At 36.6% G+C, this 27,237-nt stretch overlaps 1 protein-coding gene and 1 non-coding gene across 6 annotated transcripts in view; both read left to right on the forward strand.

Annotated features, from left to right (window-relative positions):
- The window catches only part of SIPA1L1 (signal induced proliferation associated 1 like 1), a 205,133-nt gene that overhangs the window by 152,187 nt on the left and 25,709 nt on the right, over positions 1–27,237 (forward strand). For all 5 annotated transcript variants that reach the window (XM_026078742.1, XM_026078746.1, XM_026078743.1 and 2 more), the window contains 7 exons: positions 764–867; positions 2,348–2,505; positions 6,298–6,874; positions 7,989–8,263; positions 11,837–12,115; positions 21,721–21,870; positions 26,689–26,813. In XM_026078742.1, the coding sequence (XP_025934527.1) occupies positions 764–867; positions 2,348–2,505; positions 6,298–6,874; positions 7,989–8,263; positions 11,837–12,115; positions 21,721–21,870; positions 26,689–26,813 (1,668 nt within the window). The remainder of the gene's footprint in view (positions 1–763; positions 868–2,347; positions 2,506–6,297; positions 6,875–7,988; positions 8,264–11,836; positions 12,116–21,720; positions 21,871–26,688; positions 26,814–27,237) is intronic.
- LOC112972359 lies at positions 24,015–24,174 on the forward strand. Its single transcript, XR_003255653.1, has one exon. It is a non-coding gene; the product is annotated as a U1 spliceosomal RNA (small nuclear RNA).

A 27,237-nucleotide genomic window follows, 5' to 3' on the forward strand; every position in this document is an offset into this window, starting at 1 on the left:
GAATTCTAATATCTTTTTCGTGATAGATTTTGTCAGAGCTGGGTTTGATTTCCCCCTCCCCCCAATAAAAAAGAACAAAGAAACATTTTTAGCAGTAGAAATTAAGCAGCAAGTGTTATAAAAGTAGAGATGAACTGATGGGCGTGGGACTTCTAACCATGCAAGCCCACACTGGTGAGCAAAGTGAAGTCAGGCTGTTCTATTGCTTTAACACAAAGCAGCAACATACCATTAGGAAACCTTTACTTAACTGTGTCATGTAAATTAATACGTCTACTGTGTGGAGTACTTTTTTCTATTTTATTACGTTACTGTAGATCTCAGTATTATGTACATGCAAATGTATGTGTGTGTGTGTTTGTGTATATGTATATATTTTTACACTTTATATATATGTGTGTGTGTGTATATATATATATGTTTGTGTGTGTAAATTTGTGCTGCTTTGCTGTGTTTGACACTTTTCATGCTCAGGTAGGCTTTCCTCAGGATGTTCTAGTAGAAATTCTGTATCACTAACAAGTTCATCATTGACAAAAGTATCTTTACAAAATTATACATGCCCTCTGTGTGAGTCATTTGTTTTTGCAGGTGAATAAACTCTGGGTAAGTCTTTACTTACTGTCATTTAAGCTAGGATCAATGAGTAGTAGGAATTATCATCTTACCTAATGTTTGTCTTTGATAATAATGAAACATTGTTTTTTAAAGTATTTAAAAAATAACAATGTTTACATCTTTTTTTCCCCCCCTCTAACTGAAGCTGATTCAACTGGTACTCACTCTCTATATACAACATACAAAGACTATGAAATCATGTTCCATGTTTCTACTATGCTGCCATATACTCCAAACAACAAGCAACAGGTAAGATGGACCATATCTGTTCAGAATTATTTTTTTCTTCATCTCACAAGTAGTTAAACTATTGAATAATTTCTACAACTTTCATTTGTCACTAGCAAAGAAAACAAAGAATCAAAACTAAAACTGCAGCCATCTCTGTGCCAGGAAGATGAGCTAAGCAGGCTGTTGTAAGAACATCATAGCCAGATTTTTTTTTTTCCTTTAGAACTGTTTTCTRTTTAATTATGAATTATTTACTGAAGCTTTCATTAAAAATATTACATACATGTGCTGCTGAAATTATTATATATGTATGTATCTGAGAGATCATACCTTACATGAAAAGGACTTTAATGTACATGACATTGTTTTCAAACTTCTGCAGTAAAGTCCATGATACTTTAAGCATCACATTCAGCAATCTGTAATGTGCACAGAATCAGAGGTGATGAGTGGACGGTCCAGCACAGTAGACAGCCATTTACAAGAAGGCATTAGAAAAAATCCTTTTTTTGAAAACTGAAGAACTGTGTAGACTGAACTGCTGAAGAACGCATCCTTTAAAAGGAGGGAGAAACTAAACAACTAAGTGTTGGGGGCGGGGGGGGGTAGTCATCTGTGCTTTACTTGGACTACTGCAGAGTTTAATCTGAGACTGTAATGTTATTTATGAAGAGCACGAGAGATATTGCCCTTTTGCCCGAGATATAAAATGATGATCAGTAAAGATCTCGTGATGTCTTTATAAGAATAGAGATGTTAATCCATGTGTCCTGACCAATTTCCAACTCAGATAATTATGTTCTACCTACATTAATCCCCCCTCTGATACATTTGAATAAAATTCGTTACATTTTTCTTGTGAAATACTATGTCATGTTGTTGTGTATGGTATATATCCATTTTACTCTAGAAATGATGCTAGTTTGTGTTTCTACAAACAAAATTGAAATTCCTATAGCAATAAAAGCATAGCATGCTTTTTAGCTTGCTTTGGTAACCTAAATCTTACAGTATTTTTTAGTTTACCTTTCTCTTCTACTGTAGTCTTGGATTTACTGAAAGAAAGCTATAAGAAATTTATTATAGGACAATGGCGACTAGTTTCAACTTGAAATAAAACTTGCATCTGGCTTGTAAAAATGTGCAAAATGGTAAATGTTTTCCAGCTTTGTGTGTCACCGATTGATGACTGATTACATACTAGCAGGGTTTGGGGTGTTTTTGTTGTTGTTTTTGAGATAAAATCTTTTCCTAACAAATTCATTAGATAACTAACATTCTGCTACTTATATAAATCCTCATCTGTTTTGGCTTTCCACTTCGAATTATCATTTAAATAAGAGATTGAACAATAGAATTTGATAATAATGAGAGAAAAATAATTGAAAGAAAAGTGAAAAATTATGAAACGATTGTAAAAGATTGTATTTTAACCTATGCATCCTCCTCCTTCTTTTTCTTTTTCTTTTTCTTTTTTTTTGTTCTTTTTCTGTTAAAGCTTCTGAGGAAACGACATATTGGAAACGATATTGTGACGATAGTTTTCCAGGAGCCTGGAGCACAACCATTCAGCCCAAAGAACATTCGATCCCACTTCCAGCATGTCTTTGTCATTGTAAGAGTGCACAACCCCTGTACTGACAGCGTCTGCTACAGGTAGCTATCACCAGTTTAACAGAAAGCATGGAGTGGCACACAAATGCGGATGTAATCCCTTTTTTCAATTCTCAGTAGGGAAACATGATGAAAGACTGTGGTGGAGGGGATCTTGGGACATGTGAATTTAGAATGTTCTTTTAAAAAAAAAATAAAAGGCACGTAAGCATGTAAAGTAAACACAGAAGTGATGAAGTTAATGCTTTTAGTATCTATGATCAAGCATTCTGGAATGACTTTAAAATTCCATTCTCACTTTCCTTTTTATTCTCTTCATAGCAATATTCTAGAAAAGTGTTTGTATTTTGATTTTTATGAATTCATTTTTTGTTCAAATAATTTGGGAATCTACGTTTATGAAGTGAAGACACTTTTTGAAATGAAGACAGGGAATAAGTATGACTAACTCTTTAGAAAGAAGAAACTTTCCTGAAAAGTTCCTTGAAATATTTTGTCTGAAATATCTTTATTTCTTATTTTATTTCTATAAAAAATGAATATTGCAGAGCACCATACAGCAAAAAATCTTAGTGTGACCTCAAAGTTAATGAGCTAATAATAGAAAATGCTAACTGATAGTCAGATACAATGAAGAATTACAGAACTGCAAAATGAGATTCGTACTTAACGTAAATTTTATAATAAATTGAAAGTGTGGGGGATTAGCGTTTTGGTGAGTTACTAAGATAATGAAAACTTTTTACCTTAGTTATATCCTGAACTTTTACTGTATTTTTATTTTAAAATATTTACTGATCACTTAAACTTTTAAAAAGTTCTTTTTAATTTAGTATATGAAAGGACAGTATAATGGATTTACAGTAGTTATCTTAAATTGAAGTAGTTAAATTGTCCTGACCGAAATACAAATGTTCCCCGTAGTGTTTAATTCAGCACTTACTTAGAAGCGCTAAGGCTGTTGTTCCAGCCTCCTTAGGACGATATATCCTTGTTTTTCCAGTAAGTAGGTAAGGTGTGCCTTTTTGTCCTGGTAAAACTCCCTCACACTGTGCGTTCTGTACCAGTCAATGTTAAACTTTACCTGCATTAAAATTTCCTGGAGCAGGCAGTGTTTATGTCGCTGTTCACTTTAAGGGCTTCTTGACATTATATAACCTAACTAGGGTTTTTTACCTTCAGAGTGTGCTTCTGCACCCTTTGTACTAAAAATACAGAAATGGGGAGCCATAAACAGTTTCAATATTTGAGAGATTGTTTAAGGTTTCTTAAGTTTGCTTATATATCTCATTTTGTGTTGTACTTTTAAAAACAAACTCTGCTACTGCTTAGTTTATCTGGACACAGCTTATACTTAAACTTTTAGGCATATGTTTCAGCTCTTACTCTGTAGAGAAACTGAATTTGAAGAGAAAAGAAAGTAGGAAATACTCCACCAGGACTACAAATGCATTTACCATTTGGATTTGTATATTTTTAACACAGAGAAAGATGTGTTTTCAGTTATTACTTTAAATTATTTGACTCCCTATTAAATCTCTTCCTTTTAAAAAGCATGGTAGAGGTTTATACTCATTACTAAAATAAATTTAAACAAATGCAATATCTCAGAGTTCTACTTCTTGCCTTCAGGTTTCTGAGTCTTTTGTTGTTATCTTTCAAGATTTCTGTCACAAGTATGAGCCTTACTGATTTTTATTTGTGAAAAAAAATATTTGAGAATTTGAGCTTTGACCCTACAGGCTTAGATTTTAAGGGAAGGGGGAGCAGGAAGGAAAAAAAAGAATTGCAGAAGTGGAAATATTTGCGTCAGAATTGGCTAGGTGCTAGGTCCCAATCTTGCAGCTGTATCCATGCAGATTGGCCTCTGGAGTCTGCCAGAACATTGTGTGCTCTGTGTACTGTCTTTAAGCTTAAAATCCTCCTCTCCCTCTTTTCCCCCTTCCTCTCAGTACAAACACTTGCTTTAAATTTATAGAATTCCATTTTGAAAAGTTTTTCTAGGAGACTTTTCAAAGTAAGTTTGACCTCTTTTCTTCACTGGATTATTTGGAACAGTTTCGTAGATTTATAATTCTAGACAAAACAGGAAGCCATATAGCATAAAATTATACTGGAATTTATATTGAAAGCTACATAAAAGGAAGAAAATCGAGCACTGTCTTGGCCAGTGATTCTCCCTCCCATCTAAGATAAACAATCTTTCAAATGTCTGGCTTCTCTGTCAGCATCATTCACTTTTAAACTTCTGTAGCATATGTTAAAGATTAAATTCTTGTCTCCATGGTTCATGATATCGAAAACCTAATCAAACAAAATTTCACCAGTTTTTTTTTCATTGTAATTGTGTTCAACTCTGACGCTTCTATCTCTTAATAAAGAGACTCTTCAGGCCACTAAAGATGATCAAGAGATGGGTGGTTTCATCATGGGCACCCATGTTGCAAAATTAGACCTATATTGGCATACATTTGAGGAAAACATGACACTCTATCTTTGAAATCAGTTGCTAGAAAATAAGATTTAAAAAAAAAAAAAGAAGAGATGGTTAAGGATTTGTGTGGCTTTATTTTTGTTTTTTCCCCCCAGAGCTTCACTAGTGTTTCTGCAATATCAGTTAATGATTTTAGGGGATTTCTCTAATTAGGGTTAAGGAGTCAGATAGGTTAGAATAAAATATAAAAATAATACCAACTAACATTCCGGTTGAACCACCACATACATTTCCAGTGTATTGAAGTGTTTCCATCTTATTTTTCTTTATAAAACTCCATTGCTGTGAAGTTTTGTCCAAAAAAAAAAATGCTTTTTCTGACCTTTTTACAAGATCTAGTTATAGATATGTGGTAAATCCAAATTTGAACAATATCGGGGCAGTTCGTGTCACAAAACTGTTGTAGTACAGTTGGTGATATCAGCTTATGACAGACTACAGAGTGAATAGTCGAGGACTGGTGTGCTAGATTTTCAGTGATGCCAAGCAGTTCTCTGCTGCTCTGATTCAAACAGGAATTGGCCGGGGAGAACAGCTAAGCTTGTCAGCAATGCCTAAGGACAATATATGGTCAGTCCTTCACTTTGTATGAAAACCGAAAGAAAGAGTTGAAAAAGCATCCATTTCTAATATACATCTCCAAACTTCTAAGAAATTTCTTATTTCTAACATTTTTGGAGCAGCTTCTGGTACCTAATTTTGCCCAGCAAGGAAGCATTCCTTGTACTGCTTCTACTAGTGCCAGGTAGTGCAGTTTTTGATCCAAAAATTTAAAATGTGATGAGTAGTGTGACATATTTATGCGTTCAGTCACCAGAGTGAGTGAACTCACAATGAGATGACTTTAATGTCTTTATCTTTTTAATGCGTCCATTTTATCTGCATCTCTTGTATTTTTCATTTCATATACTTGCCATTGCTTTCAGATGAGCCTTTCAGCTTTAGGTAGCTAACTCATATGCTAGCCTTTGTGTAATGGAATGCATCAGAAATGTTCTGGTTATAATAACCACCCCCCCCCCAAAAAAAAAAAAAAAAATCAGAACTACCCTATGTGAACAATTACCAAAAATCAGGATTTTGCATTTGAAGTTATCTTTAAGCTGTGCTAATGAGGATGGTTCRGAAAATTCTCAGATGCATAAGTAATAGGCCTTCTCTTCATACAGTACGGGGGACACAGTCTCCACCCTGGCAAGATTAAAAAGGCATATTGCTTAGAAAAGGAGAAGAAAAATTGAGGGGGATAAGGGAAAAGGAAATATATTTTTATTCAAAAACTGTTTTATTCACATACAGTGAAACACACTGCTTTTTCCTTACTCCTGTATTTCTTTTAGTGTTGCTGTGACAAGATCCAGAGATGTACCATCCTTTGGACCACCTATCCCAAAAGGTGTCACCTTTCCCAAATCAAATGTGTTCAGGGACTTTTTATTAGCCAAAGTCATTAATGCAGAGAATGCTGCTCATAAATCAGAAAAGTTCCGTGCGATGGCCACCAGGACCCGTCAAGAGTATTTAAAAGACTTGGCAGAGAAGAATGTCACCAACACACCGATTGACCCTTCTGGCAAGTTCCCCTTCATCTCCCTTGCTTCAAAAAAGAAAGAAAAGTCCAAGCCTTATCCGGGAGCAGAGATCTATAGTTCTGGTGCTATTGTATGGAGTGTTCACGCAAAAGACTACAGCAAGGGTATGGAAATAGACTGTCTCCTTGGCATCTCTAATGAGTTTATAGTCCTCATTGAGCAGGACGCAAAAAGCGTGGTGTTCAATTGCTCCTGCCGAGATGTGATAGGGTGGACTTCAACGGATACAAATATCAAAATATTCTATGAGAGGGGTGAATGTGTTTCTTTGGAGAGCTTCATCAGCAACATCGATGATATCAAAGAGATCGTCAAAAGGCTGGAGGTTAGAATGTGTTCTCTTGTTTGGGTCCCCTTCTTTGCTTTCTTCTCCCACCCCATCCCCAATTAAGGCTTCAGTAGAGCTCGGGGTGCCTACAACTGTTCTAATTATGTATCATTAAATCCGTAAGGACTTTCCTGCCCTTACTTCTCAAAAGTCAGTATTGCTTTGATGTTTATCAGATATCAGCCAACCTCAGCTGGTCATGCATGCATCAAAGATGTCCTAATGATAAAGACAATGCAGTGCCTTCAAATGCATAAATTGCTCCCACAATAAATACTGAAGTATCACCTTACTTGTTTTGTTGTATTTACAGTGTGTATGCTTGTTCTGTCTTGTTTCAAATGAGGCTGTAATATCTTTGAGACCGACTTATCATTTTGTCAGCAGGGTGCAATTGCAATCCCTATTGCAGCCTTCAGATATTTTCTCACTGTGTATGATGAAAAGAACTAAAAGTGCAGTGAATCATAATATCTGTCTATAAAACATCTGCCTGTGTTCGTTTTTTATCCAGTTAATCATGAAAGAATGTGTTATGTCTCACTGCCTTTCCTCTAATTTCACAATGGTAGATGTATAATGAATGACCAGGAAAAGGGGTAAAATATATTCCGTTAAGCCACTTTTGACTCTATTCATGCTCATGGTACACAGAAGAGTTGGCATAGACTCCAGTCTCCTGAGTTTAGTACCTGCATGCCACCAGATTATCCTTCTGACTGGAAGTAATGTTGCAGTTTACTGAAACGAGTAGAAATCTAGTGTAGTTGTTTTGTTACTAAAGTGTAAACTGAAGATTAAATAGATATGTTTGTGCAACTCCCATGTGCTTATCTGTTGTGTGCTGACATGTTTCTTCTTAAAATTCCTGTGGATTCAGTATAAAGTTTAAGGCAAAACTTGTGTAACCAGATGCTAACTCAAAATTCTAGTTTGAGTGAAGGGATTCATTTCAGCTGATTGTGTACCCAGGACTGGGATATATTTTCCTTGATCTTGTCCCACCCTTGTCTTGGGGGCTGTTTTTTTGTACAAGCATGTAGTCTTCAAACCTTTTTTGCCACTATATGTGTCTCAGTGTGTTAAACTCTCTCTTCATTTCAATTCTCAGCTTGTGACTAAAGGCTGTGAAACAGTGGAGATGACTCTGCGTAGGAATGGACTGGGTCAGCTTGGTTTCCACGTAAACTATGAAGGCATTGTGGCAGATGTTGAACCCTACGGCTATGCGTGGCAGGCAGGACTACGACAAGGTAGCCGGCTGGTGGAAATCTGCAAGGTGGCTGTAGCCACTCTGAGCCATGAACAAATGATTGACCTCCTGAGAACATCAGTAACAGTGAAGGTTGTCATCGTCCCTCCATATGAGGACTGCACACCACGCAGGTATTATATAGTAGTTACCTTTGGTCAGAAATTATATCTTGATTTAAAAAACAAAAACAAACAAAAYTCCCCCCACCAGACTGAATGTTGACTTCCCCAAAAAGCATGGCATAATTACAATATAGCATCCAGTATTGTTAGTAAAAAGAGAGGGCAGCACAAACTGCCAATATTCACATGTCAGGCTTCACAAAATATTCAGTGAATACAGCAGTTCAGTAAAATGTACAAAGAACCTCAGGTATCATTTAAACTCCAAGTGGAAACTGAACAACTTTTATTTGAAAAGTGTGCATTTATGATGCATCAAAAATAATTGTACATTTTCCTCCCTGCTTTCTCACTTGTTGTTAATTCGTAATGTCTGTAGATGTTAATTCGTGAAAGCTATGAGTAGACACATGCTCTTCCCTTTTTGTAAAAGAATAGACTCTATCAATGGTATGTATCTGTCCAGGAAAACTGCTGCAAACTACAATTCTTCTTTGCTCAGTAGAAGATTTCATTGCCTCCCTATCACTTTAAGCCTGAGGCTTGTGTCAACTGTATGATTGCTTTTATAACTTTTTTAATGTGGCTTGATCACAACTAAACATTAACGTGCCTTTTTTTTTTTCTAAATTGAACATTAAGCCCCTGCATTTTTCCTGAGCTCATACTATCTAAAGCTTTTTACAGTTTTTACTACTCCCCTCTGAACTCTCTGCATTTGTCTGTAGCATTAAGCCACATCACTGAATCTGATTCCTATATCCCCAACATCTTCTATAAATTTCTCAAAAATGGCATGTGAATAAAATGGAATGATCTTTAATAGAATAAATTTGCCTAGGGGCTAGCTCAAGGTTTATACTAGATTTGCCAAGAAGAAGCAAGTACAGTTATCAAAGTTCAATATGTTCTTTGCAATGGGAGACTGAGAGAGGGTTTTGCACTGCTGTTTTCCAATCATGCATTATCTTCATAGGGATAGAAGATAACTCTTCATATAGTTAAGGCTGGAGTTAAACTCAAATGCATATTTATCATGTTGATATGAAATTGTCTCCAAGCAAAAACCTTTTACTTGCATAAAACTTAGAGAAATCTGTTTATTTTTACTTCTACTTGTTTTTACTGTTATATTAACCCATTTTATAACTGGCAGCAAGACGTAGGAGCAGAGAGAAAAGGAGTTTCAATTGTCCCTCAGTTGTCAGTGGAAAATTGAATATATGTCAGGGATTAAAATGAGCGGTGGCATAAGGTCATCCATGAGGTATTTGGAAAGCTTTTGTGCAGTATTTAGCAGCCTAAGCAAATGGAAAGTTCAACTGCAATCATAGCAAAAGGATTAGAACACAGAAATCTGTGTGGAAAGCACAGATCCTATAATTTCTGAGCTAAATTAAGTACAGCCAAAGGCAGGCTTAGCTTTAGTCTTATCCATATTCACAGCAGGAAGAGAAATCACTACATTTTTTTGAAATACAGTACTCGGCATCAGCGGGTTTTGTTGTTGTCCTGTAGTGAGCTAATGCTCGTAGTAGTTTATTTCCCAATTATAAAATTTCTTAAAGCAATAGTTTATCCTGTATGCTGTATCCAAAATCATTAAGGTTTAGAAACTGTGTCTTGAATTTGTAGCTGTCCTATGTATATTACTAAAGACTTGGCTTAAATCTTTGCACAAAGCAATTTCTCTTTGTACAAAACAATTTCTGTTTTGGCAATTAATTTTCCAAAATTGAAGTCTTTTAACTGTGTTCTCAGGAGGTCATTTAGCGTTTGTTACATCAACTTCTGGAGGCTCTGACTAAGATGAAGATCTATTCTGCTCAGTGTAGTGCACTCATGAGAAGCGGTTCCTATCCTAATAAACTGATTGACATAAAGTAGGAGAAAATTAGAGGTGCATTTAGATAAAATGATGTGCAAACAGTCATATACAAGGTCAGTAGCAGATACAAAAAATCCAAATACCCTGAATCACAGTCTAGTGCCCTATGCAGAGACAGGCCTCCTTAAGGTGTTATCTCTTTTTAAAAGATAGTCATTAAAGCATTGTTACTGAACTCATTCAGTGGACTGATTGCTGACCTTGAAACTTAGGACACAGAAAAAAAGAGGGAATTGTGTATTCTTGATTCTTAAAGTGTAACTACATCTACAAAAAAAAGGGAAACCCAAACTACTAAATATCTAATGGCTGGGGAAAGAATAGTAGAGACCTAAAATAAGGAGAGAAGAGAGAAAAGATGTTGCATCTGTATCAACATTTTAGATCACAAGAGGACTTCAAAAAAATCTGATCATCCACATTTACCATGCAGTGGTTCATGTAACAGAGTTTGGGATGCACAAAATTATTTCCTTTCAGATGAAGCTAACCCAGAAGATGCGTCTCAAAAGCACACCTAATCCATTCCAGCTGCTAATTTAATCCACAGGACAAGACTAGAGTTGGGCCACAGTTAAACTCCCAAATGTGTATGGTGCAGACAGCAAAACCTCTTTACCAACTGTTTCCTGTTAGACTTCACAACTTGCTAACGTCAACATAGCCAGATAACAATGTTTTGTTTTGTATTTTAACTGGAAAAAGATATTGATAGTTCTCAACACTAATTGTGCAATTGCTTAGAAAAAGAGTTGAAAGTAGAAAATTTTGCACTGATTGTTTACAGGGCATGGCATTCTTTCCCTTCCTCTTAGATAATGATGCGTGTGGGTGAACAAAGTAACCACAATAGAAATTTCATTCAAAAAAAGTATCTGCGTTTTCCAAGAGAAATACCAAAATTGTCATTGCCACAGCTGAAGGTCACATCTACTTTTAAAATGATGTAACTTGAAATGTTTGTGGAAGTTCTCCGTGCATCTTACCTGGACTGCATTAGCTTATGTCCAGTTTAAACTGGCCAGTTTTTATGCTGACCTATTCCTGCACATCTTCAGGAAGTAGAAGGCAACTCTTGGGTTTGGCATTTGCAATTTCTAGCCAGTCTTTAATTTTCATAAAGTAAGGATTTATCAACCAAGATGCTCCAAAAGTCTAAGATGTTTGAAAATGAAGCATGATGATAAAATTTTCAGTTAATTTGAACTTGTTCAAGTCCTATATTAGTTCAGATTTTCATCTATTTTGTTAAATTTTGTAGCATTTTGCTTCTGTTTTTGATTCACACAATAGTACAGGAATAGCCATTTTGGAGCTGATTCACTCCAGCCTTCATTGAATATACTGTCTAGCACAGAATCACAGGATGCCCTATGTTTGAATTCCTTGAGATCACTGTAATTTTTACTGCTTTTGAATAAATAAAGTAGTCTTCAGATTGGGTTTTTGGGGGCATTTTGTTTTCTTCTTAAAATAAAATTGTAGAAGGTAGCTCATCTAGTCTACTATAGCCTCGTAAGACGACTTGATTGACTTTGTTACTGTTTATACATTCTTTGCCACAAAATGGAGGCAGCAGGATGTGTTAAATGGGATTAGAAACTCCTGTTTAGCTATATCCTAGAGCACTGCTTACCAGTGCCTTTCAGTATATTTTGCTCTGTGTAGCAACACGTTAATTTTTTCCTTTCCAGAAGTTCTTCAGAAAACTACCGCATGCCAGTGATGGAATACAAAGTAAATGAAGGAGTGCCGTATGAATTCAAATTTCCCTTCAGAAATAATAACAAATGGCAGCGAAATGCAAATAAAGGACAGGGACCTCATGTGGCACAGGTACCATCCCAGATACAGAGTCCAGTTACGTCTAGGATTGGCTCGGGGAAAGGAGAAGGGAAAATGCCCCCACCAGAACGAGCAGCCAACATCCCTCGAAGCATCTCTAGTGACGGGCGCCCATTGGAGAGCCGGAGGTTTGTATGTTCTTCACAAATCACTTTTCATTGCTTCTCAGAATCTTCTCTAGAACAAAGCACAGCAGATTTAGGCATCCGAAGACTGCTTTTTATCTTGTTTTTAATTAGGCAAAAGGTGCTATGAATATAAGTGAAACATAAGCCAAAAGGAAATAACTTGCCTGGCATGATTAACCACAAAATGAAGTAGTATTGGATTGTTAGGATATCTTTCACTGTGTTGGGTGATATTCTAAAATCACTGTATTGTTATTGAAGTTTTAAATTAGTTTAAATTAAAGGCTCCTGAGGCAGAAGTAGTGTATAAGTGTGGTTAAGCAAAGGATTCTGACCAGCACAGAAAGCAGACTTGTTCTTTTGAAGTCTTCAGGCTAGAGAACAGATAGCTTAAAGCTTGCCTTTTTTTTTTTTTTTTTTTATGAAAGAGTAGTTGTTATTAAAATAAAGGTATCAGGCATATCTTGTCACAATATTTTCATTCTTTATTGAAAAAGATGTGTGCTGAAGTGCATTATCATTGTTTTGACTATCTATACAAATCTGTCAGTGTCTCTAGGTTTACAAAGAGATGTGTTTAGGGAAACAAGCTAGGACAATAGCTCGTTTTGGATAATTTCTTAAAAAACAAACAAACAAAAAAAACCTGTAGACAGATTCTGAGCATGCTTTACGTTCCTGAAAAATACAAGGCAGTGGAAATAAGATATGCATACTGTAGAAAATTTAGAGTCATAATGAATTAAGTCAAAGCATTTTTCATATTCCAGAGAACTGTGGGGTGGGGTGAGTGGGTATGTAAAAGATGGTACAGCCAAGACCACAAAACTACCAAGGTGAAATTGAAACTTCTGTGTAGGCCACCTTGTTAACAAATACTAATTAGATGATAATGACCCCATTTTCTTTCTTCTTTTCCGTGGCCATTGGACAGTATCTTACTTCTGCACTTAGACTGATCAGAGCCGTGCTTTGGCTCAGAGCATGCAGTTTCTCTTGAAATTCACTCACACCAGCAACTCTGGGGGATTGCAATAGATTCGGTGCCACACCTCTGCCTCCCCTCTCCGAGTTTGTATCACTGTGTTAGCTCAAGTGCTGTGCAGTTAAAGCTCCCATTAGCAGAAAATTTGCAACACTGAAAGTGCTGGTAAGGTTCTTTTTCCACCAAGGCCTTCAGGGAAGAAGACTGCAGAAGGCAGTGAGACATGGGACATGGTTAGCTCTCTAATGGTATATTTGGACCAAACTCTAATGGTTTGGACCAATTCTAATGGTATATTTCGACCAAAATAAAAATTGCCTGGCTTATAGGCCATGTCTGCCTGTTACAATTGAAGAGGGGCGGGTGCTGAGTTTGAAGGAATAGGAGTTGATTTTTGCTCTCTGCAGTGCTGTAGAATCTCACTCTGCAATTATAGAAAGCCTAGCAGTACCTGGGCAAAGCTTCGGGGAGAGGCGGAAAATCGGATTCAATTCAGTTGCTGCATTTTCCGTACGCTTCTCTCTCTCCATCGTATGAACAAAGCAGCTTTGTCTAGAGTCCTGGGTTGTCGTCATCCCATTGTTCGTGCTGTGGAGACTGAGCCTTAGACTCTACTGTGGGATGTGAAATTCTTCACTGTGTTTTCCTTGTGCATAAAAATCCATGTGGGCAACATAACACAACTAAAGCATCCAAGATTTATCCAGTCACTGGATGCTTCTGGAGGGAGGTTATGGCATGACAAATGTTTTGCAAAGTGAAAATTACATTTCTATATACTCAATGTTTGTTTTTGAAAAGTGAAACTTTGACTTTCCATTTCTTTCATTTTCAAAGCATTTAGCTGTTCTTTTCCTCTAGACAGTCTTTTAAATATTTTTTTATTGAAAAAGATTTCTATTGAGTCTTTTCATTCTCAACTGTGTATTATCATAGTATCATTTTCAGTTTGTTGGGGAATTTTTTTTTTGGATGCTTGAAAAATGTCTGTTGTCTTTCTTATCTTTTTAGTCTGCTAAACATATTTAAACTTGATCCAGCCAAGACTAACTTAACAGCAGCTGCAGAAGGTTAACTTTTTTTCCAGTTACAATGAAGAAAAATACATTTTTTTTTCATTTTAAAGAAATATTTTAAAAGGCAATAAACTCACTCCAAGGCTATAATTTGTCTTTTCTCTGCATGATAAAGGAAAGATTTGCATTTTAGGAAGCTCAGATACTTCCATTCTTATTGTGCAAGAGTTCTGAAGTCAACAAAGCTGAGATTTTTATAGCTCTTTAACAACTGTCTGGTTTAATTTTTCACCACTGATTTTCTTACTTTCCAAAGAGTAAAGATCACGTATCAGAGACACTGGAACATTTGCACGTTCCTTGTATTTTTTCTAGTTTAAGTAGCAGAGACAGTACTCAATTTTATTTCATTCCCTATGATTTGCTCTTTGGTCAACTCAGTTATTTGGAGAAATGATGCCCCGGGATGCCCCGATAATACAGGTACCAGGATCTCTCCTGGTGGTCCCTGTGATCCAGTAAAGGCTCATTAGTTAACACAATTGTATTCATGACCCTGGTGTATCTGAAATGGCTATGTTCTGTAGTGCAATTTTGAAGGGCTTTAGGAAAAAAAAACATAATTGAAAAAGATTGATCAAGAATTTTTCTAGTGGAGTTTGTGATTTGCTTTGAATCTTCTAGTGATGGTGAAGGTATGAGAGGAGGGAACAGAGTATCAAGAGGATCAGTGACTTGTCAGGATGTGGGGGACCCCCCCATAAGCTCCTTCCCTAGCACTCCTCTGTGGGGTGTGCTGTGTCCTCTGACAGGAGAGCAGCTCTGCATCCCTCCTCTTGCCATCCCCATTTGCAGTGATGTCCAGCCCTGCCTAGCTCCAACACCAGAGCTGGTTCGTTTTTCTTAACCAGTGTAGTAATGCCTTACTAATAAGAATCCAAATTCTCACAAGCTTAACAAGCAATAGTTTTGTTTTCATAGAAAACAGCATATCATTCTACTGGTTTTGACTTATTTTTGTCAACTGTCAAGAGAAACCAGGAGAAGAATCGCAGGAATGTTACAGGCTGTAATTATGGCTCTTTAGGAAAGCTGGATAGAGAACCTATATTTGCTTACCGCTATTTATCCTTCTCTTTCAAAATGAAGGCACTGCCTAACTTGTCAGTGGGGCTGGAAATTTACCTATGAAAATCAGCATCAATAATTAATTTCAGTACTATAGTATAGCTGTAATTTGCATTTTAATGTTTGGTCATGGTCTAGCCATCATTACCTTTCATTTGTGTTTCCTCAGTGCTTAGCCCCAGTTAAGACCTGCTGATTAATTGACTGATTTTAATACTTTATTGCTTTGAGATTGAAGCTGACTTTTGTCATTCTATACTTTTGCCTTCTGACTGCATGTTTTTTGTTAATTTAGCAAGAAGCAGTGATAGTGATAACTGATATCACCCACCACTAAGGAACAAGTAGCAGGATAGTTCATGATATATATTTTAAAGGACATGGCAGCTGAGAAACTTGCACATAGTAAGTTGATCCCGGTGGCCCCTTGAGCTTTGAATCTGAGATGATTTGTGGAACTAGCACTAATATCTGTTAAATGGAATCGGAGAAAGGTAATACCATCGTTAGCTGCAACTCAAGCAGGTAGAACTTTTAAGAATGAAACAGGGGCATTATAAATATTTCTGACAGCTTAACAGAAAAGTGTTTCTCTAACTCTTTTGGATTACCTACTAGTGCTATTTGACCAATAATCTCTCTGTAATGCTCAAGTTTCTAAATATGGATACTGAGTCAAATAAATTTAAAGTTAGATTTTTGCCCTGTTGGTGTTTTCACTTTAGTTCTTTTAACTATACTAAAAAAATAAAATAAAAGCTACATTACCAGTCCTGGGAACTGAAGTATTTCATTTTTGTATCATATAAATAAAAACATCTTACCTTCCTAAAGAGGTATTGCATGTTACTATATGTAGGAGAGTAGCTTGCTGAGAGTTCCTGATTCTGAGGATGCCAGTTCCTATGCCTGACCAGCAGAGCGCTTTAAATTTGCCTTTGTTGAATTATCTCCATACATCCCGCTCAGTAGCTTATACTCTAATTCTCTCTGTTCCTCATAGTATCCTGGGTAATTGAATATATTCATGATTTACATGCTTGTAGAAGCGGGGAAAAATAATCAAAAACTTTATATATCTAAAAATAAATCTCTAATGTGACTACAGCATTAAGATTGAAAAATCTAATAATCTAAATGCAATAAATTCCAAGTTATGGCTTCTTTCACAACATTAATTAGTCCACATGGAACCCTATATATTTTATAGCCCAAACTAAATATCAGGCAGTAGTACATGAAGGAAAAAATAAAAAATATGTATGTGAAGTATGCCAGAATTAGTGTTACTAGAGAAGATGTAATTTTGGAACTTCTTGATTTTTTTGGCCTATTTTTATGAATTTTAGTTTTGTACACTTGATTTCCAGACTTCATTTTTAAGAAAGAAAAATGCGTGGGGAAGAAGGTGAGATAGTGTTAGATCATAATCTGTTCTTTATTCATTTATAGTAAACTTGAATCAGTATTAACTAAAACTTGAGTCAACAAACATTTGAAAAGTGTGAAAACAAGTGAGCAAAGCATCCTGTTGTACTTGTGTACTTGATTATGTAGTTAAGTACTTTGCTGAATGTAAGTCTAAGACTCTAGCTAAAGCATTTCTGAGCATGGTCAATTTTTTAAACTGAATGAAAAAATAAAATGATGGTTTAACTACAGTCAAGCACTGGCTATAAAATTCCACAATATAAAAGTACTAGAGCAATCTTTATTAAAACTGGCTTTAAGTCTCCCTGAGGACTGCAGAGCAGAGTCTTGCCCTAAAATCTCATACTCCTGTGAGTGATGCTGCATGTAGTCAGCAGCAGTAATTTTAGCTTAAATTTTTTCTATATTATATAAAAATCCTTATTTGCTGCTGATTAGCTTGAGTTGGTAACATTTTTTCCCAGTATAAATAAGCAGGCCTCTGTGATCATCTCACCACCTGTCAAATGATCATTATTGCACTTGCAGTACCTACCTCACGGGGTTTGGTGATTTGTTGTTTTAAAGTTTTTATAATATTCTTCATATATGAATATAAGGTTATATGTTATGCATTTTCTACTGGCGCCAGGATGTGGACCTGTGGCAAATCAGGTTTGTTGTTACAACTGGCCCTATGGCCAAATTCTCATGGTCCAAAAACATCTGAGAACAGCCACACTCTGTCAGATGGATCAAGAATTGGTTTCGTTTGACAGTGACCATCTGCAGGGACCAGAGAAAAGCRTAAGAGATAGGACATATTTACAAGTATACTGATATCACTAGTACAAAGACCGATTCCTTACCTGCTCTGACAATCTTCTGGTCAAGAACATTTGGAGTTGGAGATTGCATCTGCAGCAGTGTGTTTAAAAGCTCTGGATGGTAACTATCCATCCAGGTGTGTGCTAGCTGGTCTCCTGATAGTTACAGGTCTCCTGATAGTTCTTTTTTGTGAAGAATAATGAATAATCCTTCCATTTGCCTGCTGCAATATAATTCATGGTTGGACAGATTGAAAGCAGATATGATAAAAATCTCTATAATCTGTGGAGCCGTAGCCTGTTTAGTGTCTCTTAATATGAAAGCCATTCCATGCCTCTGGTCATCCTTGTTGCCTGTCTCTGTATCTTTTATTGTTCTGCTACATCCTTTCTGAAATTTGTTGATCAAATTGAAGAAAAATGTCCAAGAAGGTACACAGTGTGATGTGAGAAGGTACAACATGATGCCATAATTTGTTTCGTTCTCTATCCCCTTCCCGAAAATTACTGATGTTCTTTTTTCCTTTTTGAATGGTTTGTTTTCCTCTTTTGACATGAGAGCGTTGGGTCAGTGTTTTCAGAGAACTGTCACAGCTTTCAGATTTATTAGGATTGCAAAATCAAACACTTCAAGGGCCAGCATGCCAGAACTGAAGGTTTGCTTTGCAATTTTATTTAGGCCCTTTGTGTAACCATATCTTCTGATATTTCCTTTAATTAAATTATGAGAATTTCTTTTAACAGAGGACATCTGTCTCATTCAGTGCACACAGTGGATGCAGCTCATTAAAGAACAGCTATTGAATATTTTAGTTTTCTCTTCATTTACTCAATGTGCAGGTCTATCCCTTATATACTGGATGGTATTCAAATCCTGCTGTAAAGGTGCATTTATTAATTCTCTTCTAAGCTTTACAGAGGTGCCCGTTACTATACTTTCTCAGTGCTTCATAGATATCAAATCTAATTTTCAAAACTCTTCTGTGGGAAGAGATGTCTTTGGACTTTTTCAGATTAAGAACAAGAGTAGAGAGAGAAATTATGTTATCACTTGCTGTTTCTTATTTTGGGCATCTCAAATTAGGAAGTGTGCCCAGCATTGTTAATATTTTATTTATTCAAATTACAGCTTCTATTGACTTCAGCTGCTGTGGTAAGTTTTCAGCATATAAGTAAATCAGGCCTTGGAATCAAATTAGGCCTTTGAGAAACTTGTAATTAGTGACAATGAATGAAAAAATTTCTTTAACAAATTTGCCAGTGATCATATTGGAATGCTGCAGCAAGTGCAAAATTGGAATTCAGTTTGTAAAGTCAGCATACAGCTGCCTTAACTGTAAGGCCACCCGTTCTCTCCTGTCAGTCTGTTCCTCATTTGCTTCTGAACTGTGCAACTTGTGCAGGAGAAGTTCTAGGACAAAATAGGACTGCAAATGGCAAAGAGGTCCTAAGGGAGAAGGAACCAGCATGTGATCATATAATTAAGGACTGTCTTAGACTGTATGCTAGACAAAGCATGGTAGACTGACATTTTTCATATGATGTATATATTGCATACGAGTGCATACAAAAACATGGAGAAAATTACAGCAAATGACATAGAAATTAATTTACTAAGAGCAAGATGGGATGCTTTCAATGTCTATGTTTTCCTAATAAAATAAGCATATGCTCATCCTCCCCTTCCCCCTTTTTGTTAGTTTTCACAAAAGACAGTTTTCTTCCTATACTTTGCTTCAAACCCGTCCTTTCTGGATGGTCTAGATCTGTTAGGACTAAATCATGCGTGGTATAATCCCAGTTCAGTTGACTGCAATGTAATTGTATCTGTTTAATGCAATGGATGCTTGGCCTATTTTTAAATTCAGTTATGGAACTCATGCACTTAAGGGTTTTGGAATTTCTTCTCAAAGCAGTCTTTTGAAATAGGTAATAGCTTGCTTCAGTTTGGGTTTTCATTATAAATAAAAGTCAAGCACAGAGTATCTTAACTATAGGGGCATACTGCTAACAATACTCCTTCTGTCTCGGGCAGTGCTTTTCATCAATAGGTTTCAAAGCGTCTTTAAAAAGTCGGCTCCAACTAATTTATTCTAAAGTTCTTTTGTCTTATTTATATGTTCAGCGTAAAATGAAGCATCTTTCCTTATTAATGGGTTCTTCAGTGCTAATGTCAACTGTACCAGTAATGTGTGTTGCTGCTTTGCATAATAGGATATCCTACCTAACTGGTTTGTACAGTGCTGCTGCTCAGACCAGATTTATAATAATATTTTGTTTGCCCCTGAGGTCTTCCATTTTAGTAAAAGAGTTATAACTCCATGATATAGTTCTGAAATCTTGACATTCCATCTGAACAGTGCTGTCACTTTTTGGTAAGGCATAGGAAGTAAATAAAAGGCATAGCTGAGTCTGAAGTGAAAATGTAAGCATTTTCCAACAGAAAATCATTTTACACAAATTGTTCAAGAAGTAATTGGTTCCATTGCCATAATTTACTACTAGGAAAAAGGTCATACTTCTAAACTGTATTGCTCAGCAAGCATAAATTAGTTTAAATGTGTGTGTTTATATAGATGTGTGAATCCTATTGAAAGCACACATTTTTGTTGGCTGGACTGTGGTTGGTTGGTTGGTTTTGTTTTTGTTTTTTTAAGAATGCCGGTGGCAAAATGAGGAATGGCTTGACTCACTGCTCCCAAAATTTCCAACTCTTCAACTGTTTTCTTTGCAATCAAATATTTTAGATAAATATAGATAGATATGCATAGATAAATGTAAGATAAGTTAAATTCAGTTCAGTAGACAAAAAAGGAATTATTGGGTTTGATGTTGTACTTCAGAAGGTCAGGAGTTGGATCATTTCATTCCTGTCTGGGAAAGAGTTATTACTTACACTGACATTCCAGATGACCAAGATGGTTAAGTCCTRTTTTCTCTCTTTCCCCTTTTGAGATTTATTTATTTATTATACAGCTTTTTGGCAAAATGCACATTTGTTATAAAAGAGTATACTCGGGTATATAACATTTTGAAAATCTTTTCTCACAGTAATCAGTGCAATGATTTTTTCATTTTCAGGAGAGTTTTTGAACTTTAATAGGTCTCACACTACTGTGGTGAGAGCTGATTTAAATCTGTCACTGCTTTACAGGGAAAACTGAAGCATACAGATTAAGTGGCTAGGTTAAGATTTTGTAAATCCCTGGACCCAAATCCTGTACTTAGCCAACCATCAAAGTTGATATGCTGTTTTTAGATGTTAAAAATTAAATAATTAAGGTTGTAAGTTTTAGTGTTCTGTCTTATTTTTCCTAGTTAAAATGAGTAAAAACATGCATTCAGAGTAGAATTCTTTTATTCATGGATCATAAATCAAAGTCCATTTAAATCACTGCAGAAGTTCTCCAATGGCTCCAGTCATTGCTGAGTAGAACGAAAAGCTAGCAGTATTGAATTCAGTTGGTGTTTGGGAAACAAAATGCACAAAGCAGAAAATGATCTAAAAAAACCCTTCAACAGGATATACAATATAAGCATGCTGCTTCCCAACATTCTGCCCAGATGTTTGTGTTGGAATTTTATCCCATTTATCTGCTGTACAGTTATTTTGACAGGAGAAGACTCCATATGACTCAGGTCTGTATTTTCAAGCAGAGTTCTGATCTGCTGAAATAATTTTATACAATTAGAAATGTTGTGGGTTTTTTTAAGATATTTATAAATAGCATTAAATTTTTAGTTCTTGTGCTTTAATGAAGACAAATTTCCTGGCATAGAGTAAGCTTGATGCTCTTGGAAGAGTTTGCATAGACCGGTCACTGCAGTTCATTTAAAACCCAGGGAAGAATTTGTTTTGAGAAGTAGAAATAGATCACTCTGGTATGTAGGTAAAGAATGTCATAATTCAGTATTCCTCACAATCGATCTATAAGAACAAATGAAGACCTTAGAAAATGGTATGTTCTCCTACTGTGTGCTGTTCCCATCCCCCCTCCCCACTTGCCCCTCTCCATTTACTCCCCTACCCCCCACCTTTGTATAGCTGATTTTCGACAGTTTTCATGGGGAATAGATTAATAGGGGGGAAAATGTCTGATCTTTCAACTGACTTTCTGCTGTCTTCATGATGCCATGTTGACTGCTGATGTGGTGATGTGCCTTACATAGTCCATCGTGCTTTGCACTATATTGCTGTTCAAACTCCCTGACTTTGACTGCTTTTTTTGCTCTAAACAGGTTGTCTCCTGGTTCTGATGTCTACGTCACAGTTTCATCCATTGCCTTAGCGAGGTCGCAACAGTGCCGTAATTCTCCAAGCAACTTATCATCCTCAAGTGAGACTGGCTCTGGTGGGGGCACATACAGACAAAAATCTATGCCAGAAGGGTAGGCACTAGATTTTTTTCATATTCTTTTTAGGCAGTGTGTATGTTCTCTGTTCTATTTGTTGTAATGTATGTTAAACTACAAAGAGTGCTCACAGCCTCTTGCCAGCTGTTCTTTATGTGCATTAAAAAATGTTTGTTTTCAAATCTCACTGTCATGCTTCTTGAAAAAATCAGACTGAAAAATCCCTTGCTTTCACCTTCTCCCTTTGCACCCTAACCTCTCTCTCTGATCCTAGTCTATGACAGAGCTCAGGTTACTATGCAAAGGGATCTTGATGTATTTGAAAACCTTCATTAAAGGTATCAGTTTCACGTTGCAAATTGCTTCATTTCACAGGTTTGGATTCTAAAATAAAATCAGTAATAGGTTTGGGGCTTTGCAGTCTGTGCTGGTAGTTGAAGTAAAAAAGTGGTGAGTGCATCTAAGACTTGAAATGTGTAGGCACAATTGTGTTAAGTAATCCACAGATTACTCAGCTAGCATCTCTATCACACGTCACCCTAATTTAAGCTCTGTATTCCAACTTTCCAGAAATCTGTAAACTCTCTGAAATGATCCGCTGTTCAACGTAAGGGGCAACTTACAGGGAAGGAAATTAAATCTGTATCATTTTCAGAGAACACTGAAAGCAGCAATAAATCAAACATCTTTAAGTAGGAAAAGAAAAATAATTGGCAGCAAGAGAGCCATCTACCACAGTCCAAAATACTCCCTACAGAGAAAGGAAAGGGAGGAAAGCTGCTGATAGTTCACATTGCAAAGCTTCCCTTTGAAGCCTTCTTGAGTACTTTGCAGGTCATTGTGTGTAATCCACTCCATTTTCAGTATTCTATAAAGTTGAAACATCTTTTCTTTATTAAAAAAAATCATTAGCAAGTGTAAATATCGTTGTCAGGAACTACTTAGTACAAAACACTGTTTTCGCCTGTTTAGTTTCCAGCAAAGGGACACTGCCCTGTGTCAAGTCCAGACAATGCTTTGCTGAGAGTTTTTCCTTGCTCCAGGGCACTGAAGATTTGTCCTCCCTGTGTCCTCCTTCACTGAGTTTAAGGTTTGCTGAAGAGACTGTCTTCCCTGCTGCACACCTTCATGAAGGCCTTGATTCATGAGACTGTCCCTGTTCAGGCCATTGTTAAGCTTCTGCTTAAGTCCTACTGATGCTAAGAGATTTGCTCTAAACCTGTTAAACTGTGCTGTAAGGAAACTAAACGGAAGAGTGTCCAGAGCTCTGCATCTGGGAAAAAGCACTTAACCTCATTATAGACTGCACACTTCTCAGGCTCATTCATGCCAGGAGCATTTATGTGTTGTTTTGAATTCTGAAGAGCAGCTTGTGTTCCCACAAATCTTGTCTGCTCTTCTCCAACTATGTCATTTGGTTTAAAAAAGATATTGCCACCATATGTCCTTAGACCTTCACAACAATAACTGCTTGGCTAGGAAGGGGTTTTCATGCACGTTGGGGTTTTCGTTTTGAATTGGCCCCAGAGCATGCCAGCACCCTTCCCCGGCCCTTTTCCATCTTTAAAGTTAATTATGCACATATGTTCAATATAGCATTTTTCACTGAGCATTTTGCAAGTTCAGCAAAGAATGTCCTAGAAAACTTTCATACACAGTTTCTGTTTTTGAAGATTAGTAATTCAGTCCAGTAAAAGGCTGTTTTAGTGGAATAATGAAAAAATTAATACCTGATCTTGTTTGATCCTCACTGATTTTTTTAAAAAACACCTATTAAATTCCAGTTATACAGCTGTAACATTCTATTCAAATAGGAAGAATGCTTTGCCTCCCATACTGTTCTCATACACATGAATCATATTTTATTAAAACTTTCCAAACATTTTCTACCAAGCTAGAGGGAAAGCATGAAAAATGTAATTATGAAAGAAACTTTCCCTTGCCTTAGTATGCACAGAAGTGTCACATGACTAAGAAAATCATTACAGTTGGCATGTGCATCTTGGGATTCATCTGAGAGACCAAGTTCAGGGCAGCTCTGTGTAGCACCTCTTGTGGTGTCTGATGTACCAGATAGAGCTGGTCAATGATTAACCCGTGCATATTGTTAAAATAGGGGAAAGATTGTAGCATTCAATTGCTGAGATGCAGCCCTAGCTGCAGTGAAGGATGTGGCTGGAGTCGGTACCTGGCCAAGGGGGCACCATGGTCCTGAAGGTAATCTTCCTGGGGTGAGGCTCCAGTGTGCTCTGGGTATGCCGATCCCTGAGATTTCCCAAATGCAGGAAACTCAACTGCATAATTTGTGTGTACATTTCTTTCTTGTTGCATGATGTGACAGATCTGGAAGGTTTGTGAAACTTAAATGACTGGAAGCATGGCTGTGAGTCCGACCTTTATCAGACATCAATAAGAGCAGTTACTGCTGCTTCTTCTAGATTATTGGTCCATATCCTGAGCTGGGCATAGGCAAAAACTTCACTGACTTCAAGAGTATCCACATTGGTCTTGATGTATATATGTGTATTTCGTATACTCATCCTGTGTTTACCTAAAGGTATGTATATGTAATAAGTGTTAATAGAAAGTAGAAGTGAAATTAGAAAACATTGAAATAGTTTCTTCCTATGGTCATATACCTAAAACATCATTAATTTTTTTTTAAGTTAGACTGATCTCCTCTTCGAATTTGCTGGGTTCCTCCCCACACTCCCCAAAGGCCTCTATATTTAAGCAGCATAGAATATAGCACCACACCTACTGATTATTCACACTTTTAAATAGCCTACTTAATGTAAAAAAGAAAAACCAAAGAAATTTCATGTTTCTCAATTAGTAGAGCAGTAATTAGAATGAAACAACATTCACAACACACAGCCTTGAAAAAACAGCTACCAAACAAAAATCCCTCCACACTATAAAATGAGCCTCATATGAAAAATTGTTTTTTTCATAAATATGAACATTATGGATTTAGGTAAAAAGATAATGCATAGAAAGTAAAATATTCATGCAGCACAATTTAATCACACCAAGGTTTCCTTGATTTTTGCCTTTTTTCTTTGAAATACCAACTTCTAATTATTTTATCATGGAAAGATACTCTTTCCAATATACTTTACAAGTGGTTAAAGCTTGAAAACTGCCTCAAATCAGTGTTTAAGGAATCAGTCAGCTTTTAAAATTTTATATGCTTATTCTTTTTTATGCTCCTATTGAATTGGTATTGGATTGATACCAGGGAGCAATGTGCAAAGGGAAAGTAGGGTCATATTTGTGTGAAATTTAGAAGGCCAGAGTTCAAAATTTTGTTATTTTGGATCTGTGCTGCCTGTACACACATATTCCAGCTGCTTGTCTTTAAAGCTGGGAGAGTAATTTTGTTCTTCTGGATCTTTGGTGGTTTCATTTCAGTTAATAAGCATGTGAACTTTCAAATGGGGTGACCATATTGAGCTAGTTCTGATGGTTTGGCAGGTGTCCGTTTCACATTAGAGCACAGGAGGGAGGCCTGTAGTTAGAGTGAGCAGAAAGCATGGTTTGGGTTTTATTCCCCCACCCCTCCCACCCCGCAATTATTATGTTAGGTACTTAGAGCTAGAGAAACTCCTTGAGATATACAGAACATATTAGCTTGTTGGAATTCTTTTGGGGATTGCTCTGTGCATGTGGGGGGGGGGGGTTGTTTTTTTTCTTTCCTCAGGACATATCGGATAAATATAGTCAGAAATGCATTGTCCTTTAAGGATTCTTAATGTTTAGTGTCTTAATTCTGGACCCAGCTAAAATTCTTACAGACTTATGAGGCATTCATATGCAATACAGAATTATAGATGTAATTCTTACAAATTTAGGCATATAATTCAGGTAGACTTCAGAGTGGCACAGCGACATTGTGCCTCTCCTTTGTAATTATATTGTTCTCCTTGAGTTTACTTTACCTTTATTGAGCTTTCCAAAATACATCTGAGGACAGAATAAGATTTACAACCACAGTCCATCCAGCCTCGTTTTCTTTTGCTCTGTGTGCTTTTTTTTCTACAGCAACAAGTGTACATGTCTCACTGCTTTCCTATGACTGTATTTAGTTTGCATTAGTCAATTCTACTCAAATTATTTTCTGATCCCATACCTTCAAAATTTACAGAATTTATACCTCCCAGATTTTGGGAATCCTTAGCCAATACAGTCAACTTTATAAAGTCTTAATTATAGTATCTGGCAATGTAATATTTCCCCAAATGCATTTTTGTGGTGTTTACCTGTGTGTCTGCGTCACCTAGATAGGATCTGATAGGAGCAGTCTTTTGTTTAGAACCCCAGGAAAGTGATTGGGAGCCATGGATCGTCCTCGCCAACCTGATGCTCGCTTTGACTAGATTGGGATAGTAAAAAAGATCCATCCTTGAAATCCTCTCCCTGTAAATATGCCTCATTCCCCTCTGTGGCTTTTATCCAAACTTTTAAGTTTTGTTCTTTTGGGTCAATTTTCTGTAACCATTTAACTCTCTGATCACCTTTCTATTTAAACATCTATGTAAATGAAAACTAAAAACTTTATATCTGGATGGTTCGGTCTGCTTTCTGAGTTGTGTACTGTAACCAGATGTTCCTGAACAAAGTAATTGTAATTGTGCTGTGCATCTTCTGCATTAAAGTTACAAAATTGGTCCTGAGAACTGTCACAAATATTGAAAGGAAAAGCATTATAAATCCCTCAAGCAGTTGTGCTATGCGTTACTGTGCCATATTATTTGACACAGGCAGCTTTCTTAAAAGTGCTCTTTTCCCCTTATGTGAGATTTTTGCATATTTAAAACCATTATCTGCTTTGTTCTTGGGGTGTTACAACAGGTTTGGAATGAGCCGTAGATCCCCCGCTTCCATTGACAGGCAGAGCACGCAAACAGATATAGGTGGTAGCGGCAAATCCACACCCAGCTGGCAAAGAAGTGAGGATAGTATCGCTGACCAGATGGGTAGGTAATTAATTTTTTTACAATGAGCAAGTGGTGCTAACCGCAAGGTGACTTTGGCAATACATTTTTCTATGGAGAGGGAGAATGCTCTTAAGCACTGTTTTCAATGTCTTTGAAAGTTAACCTTGTTCATCGGGATGAATAATTAGATTCTGAGTAAATACTAGCTTCTGTGTCCTTGAGACCTGTGAATATCACCTATGGAAGAACTGACATGATTGTGGGACTAAATCTACCTTAATGCTCTTACTCTGGCACACTATGTCCTTTTTAGAAGCGGTTGGTTAGACACACTTATTAATTTGTCTTGCTATTGAGGACTTGTTTGACCTCAYCTGCACTCCCCAGTGGCTTGGCTTAGTTTAATTTTTTCCTTAGTTTGTCTGAAGTGCCTGCAATGCTCCCTTTCAAAAGATGCTATATA

Source organism: Apteryx rowi, unplaced genomic scaffold (genome assembly GCF_003343035.1).
Source record: "Apteryx rowi isolate R43461 unplaced genomic scaffold, aptRow1 scaffold_487, whole genome shotgun sequence".
Lineage (NCBI taxonomy): Eukaryota > Metazoa > Chordata > Aves > Apterygiformes > Apterygidae > Apteryx > Apteryx rowi.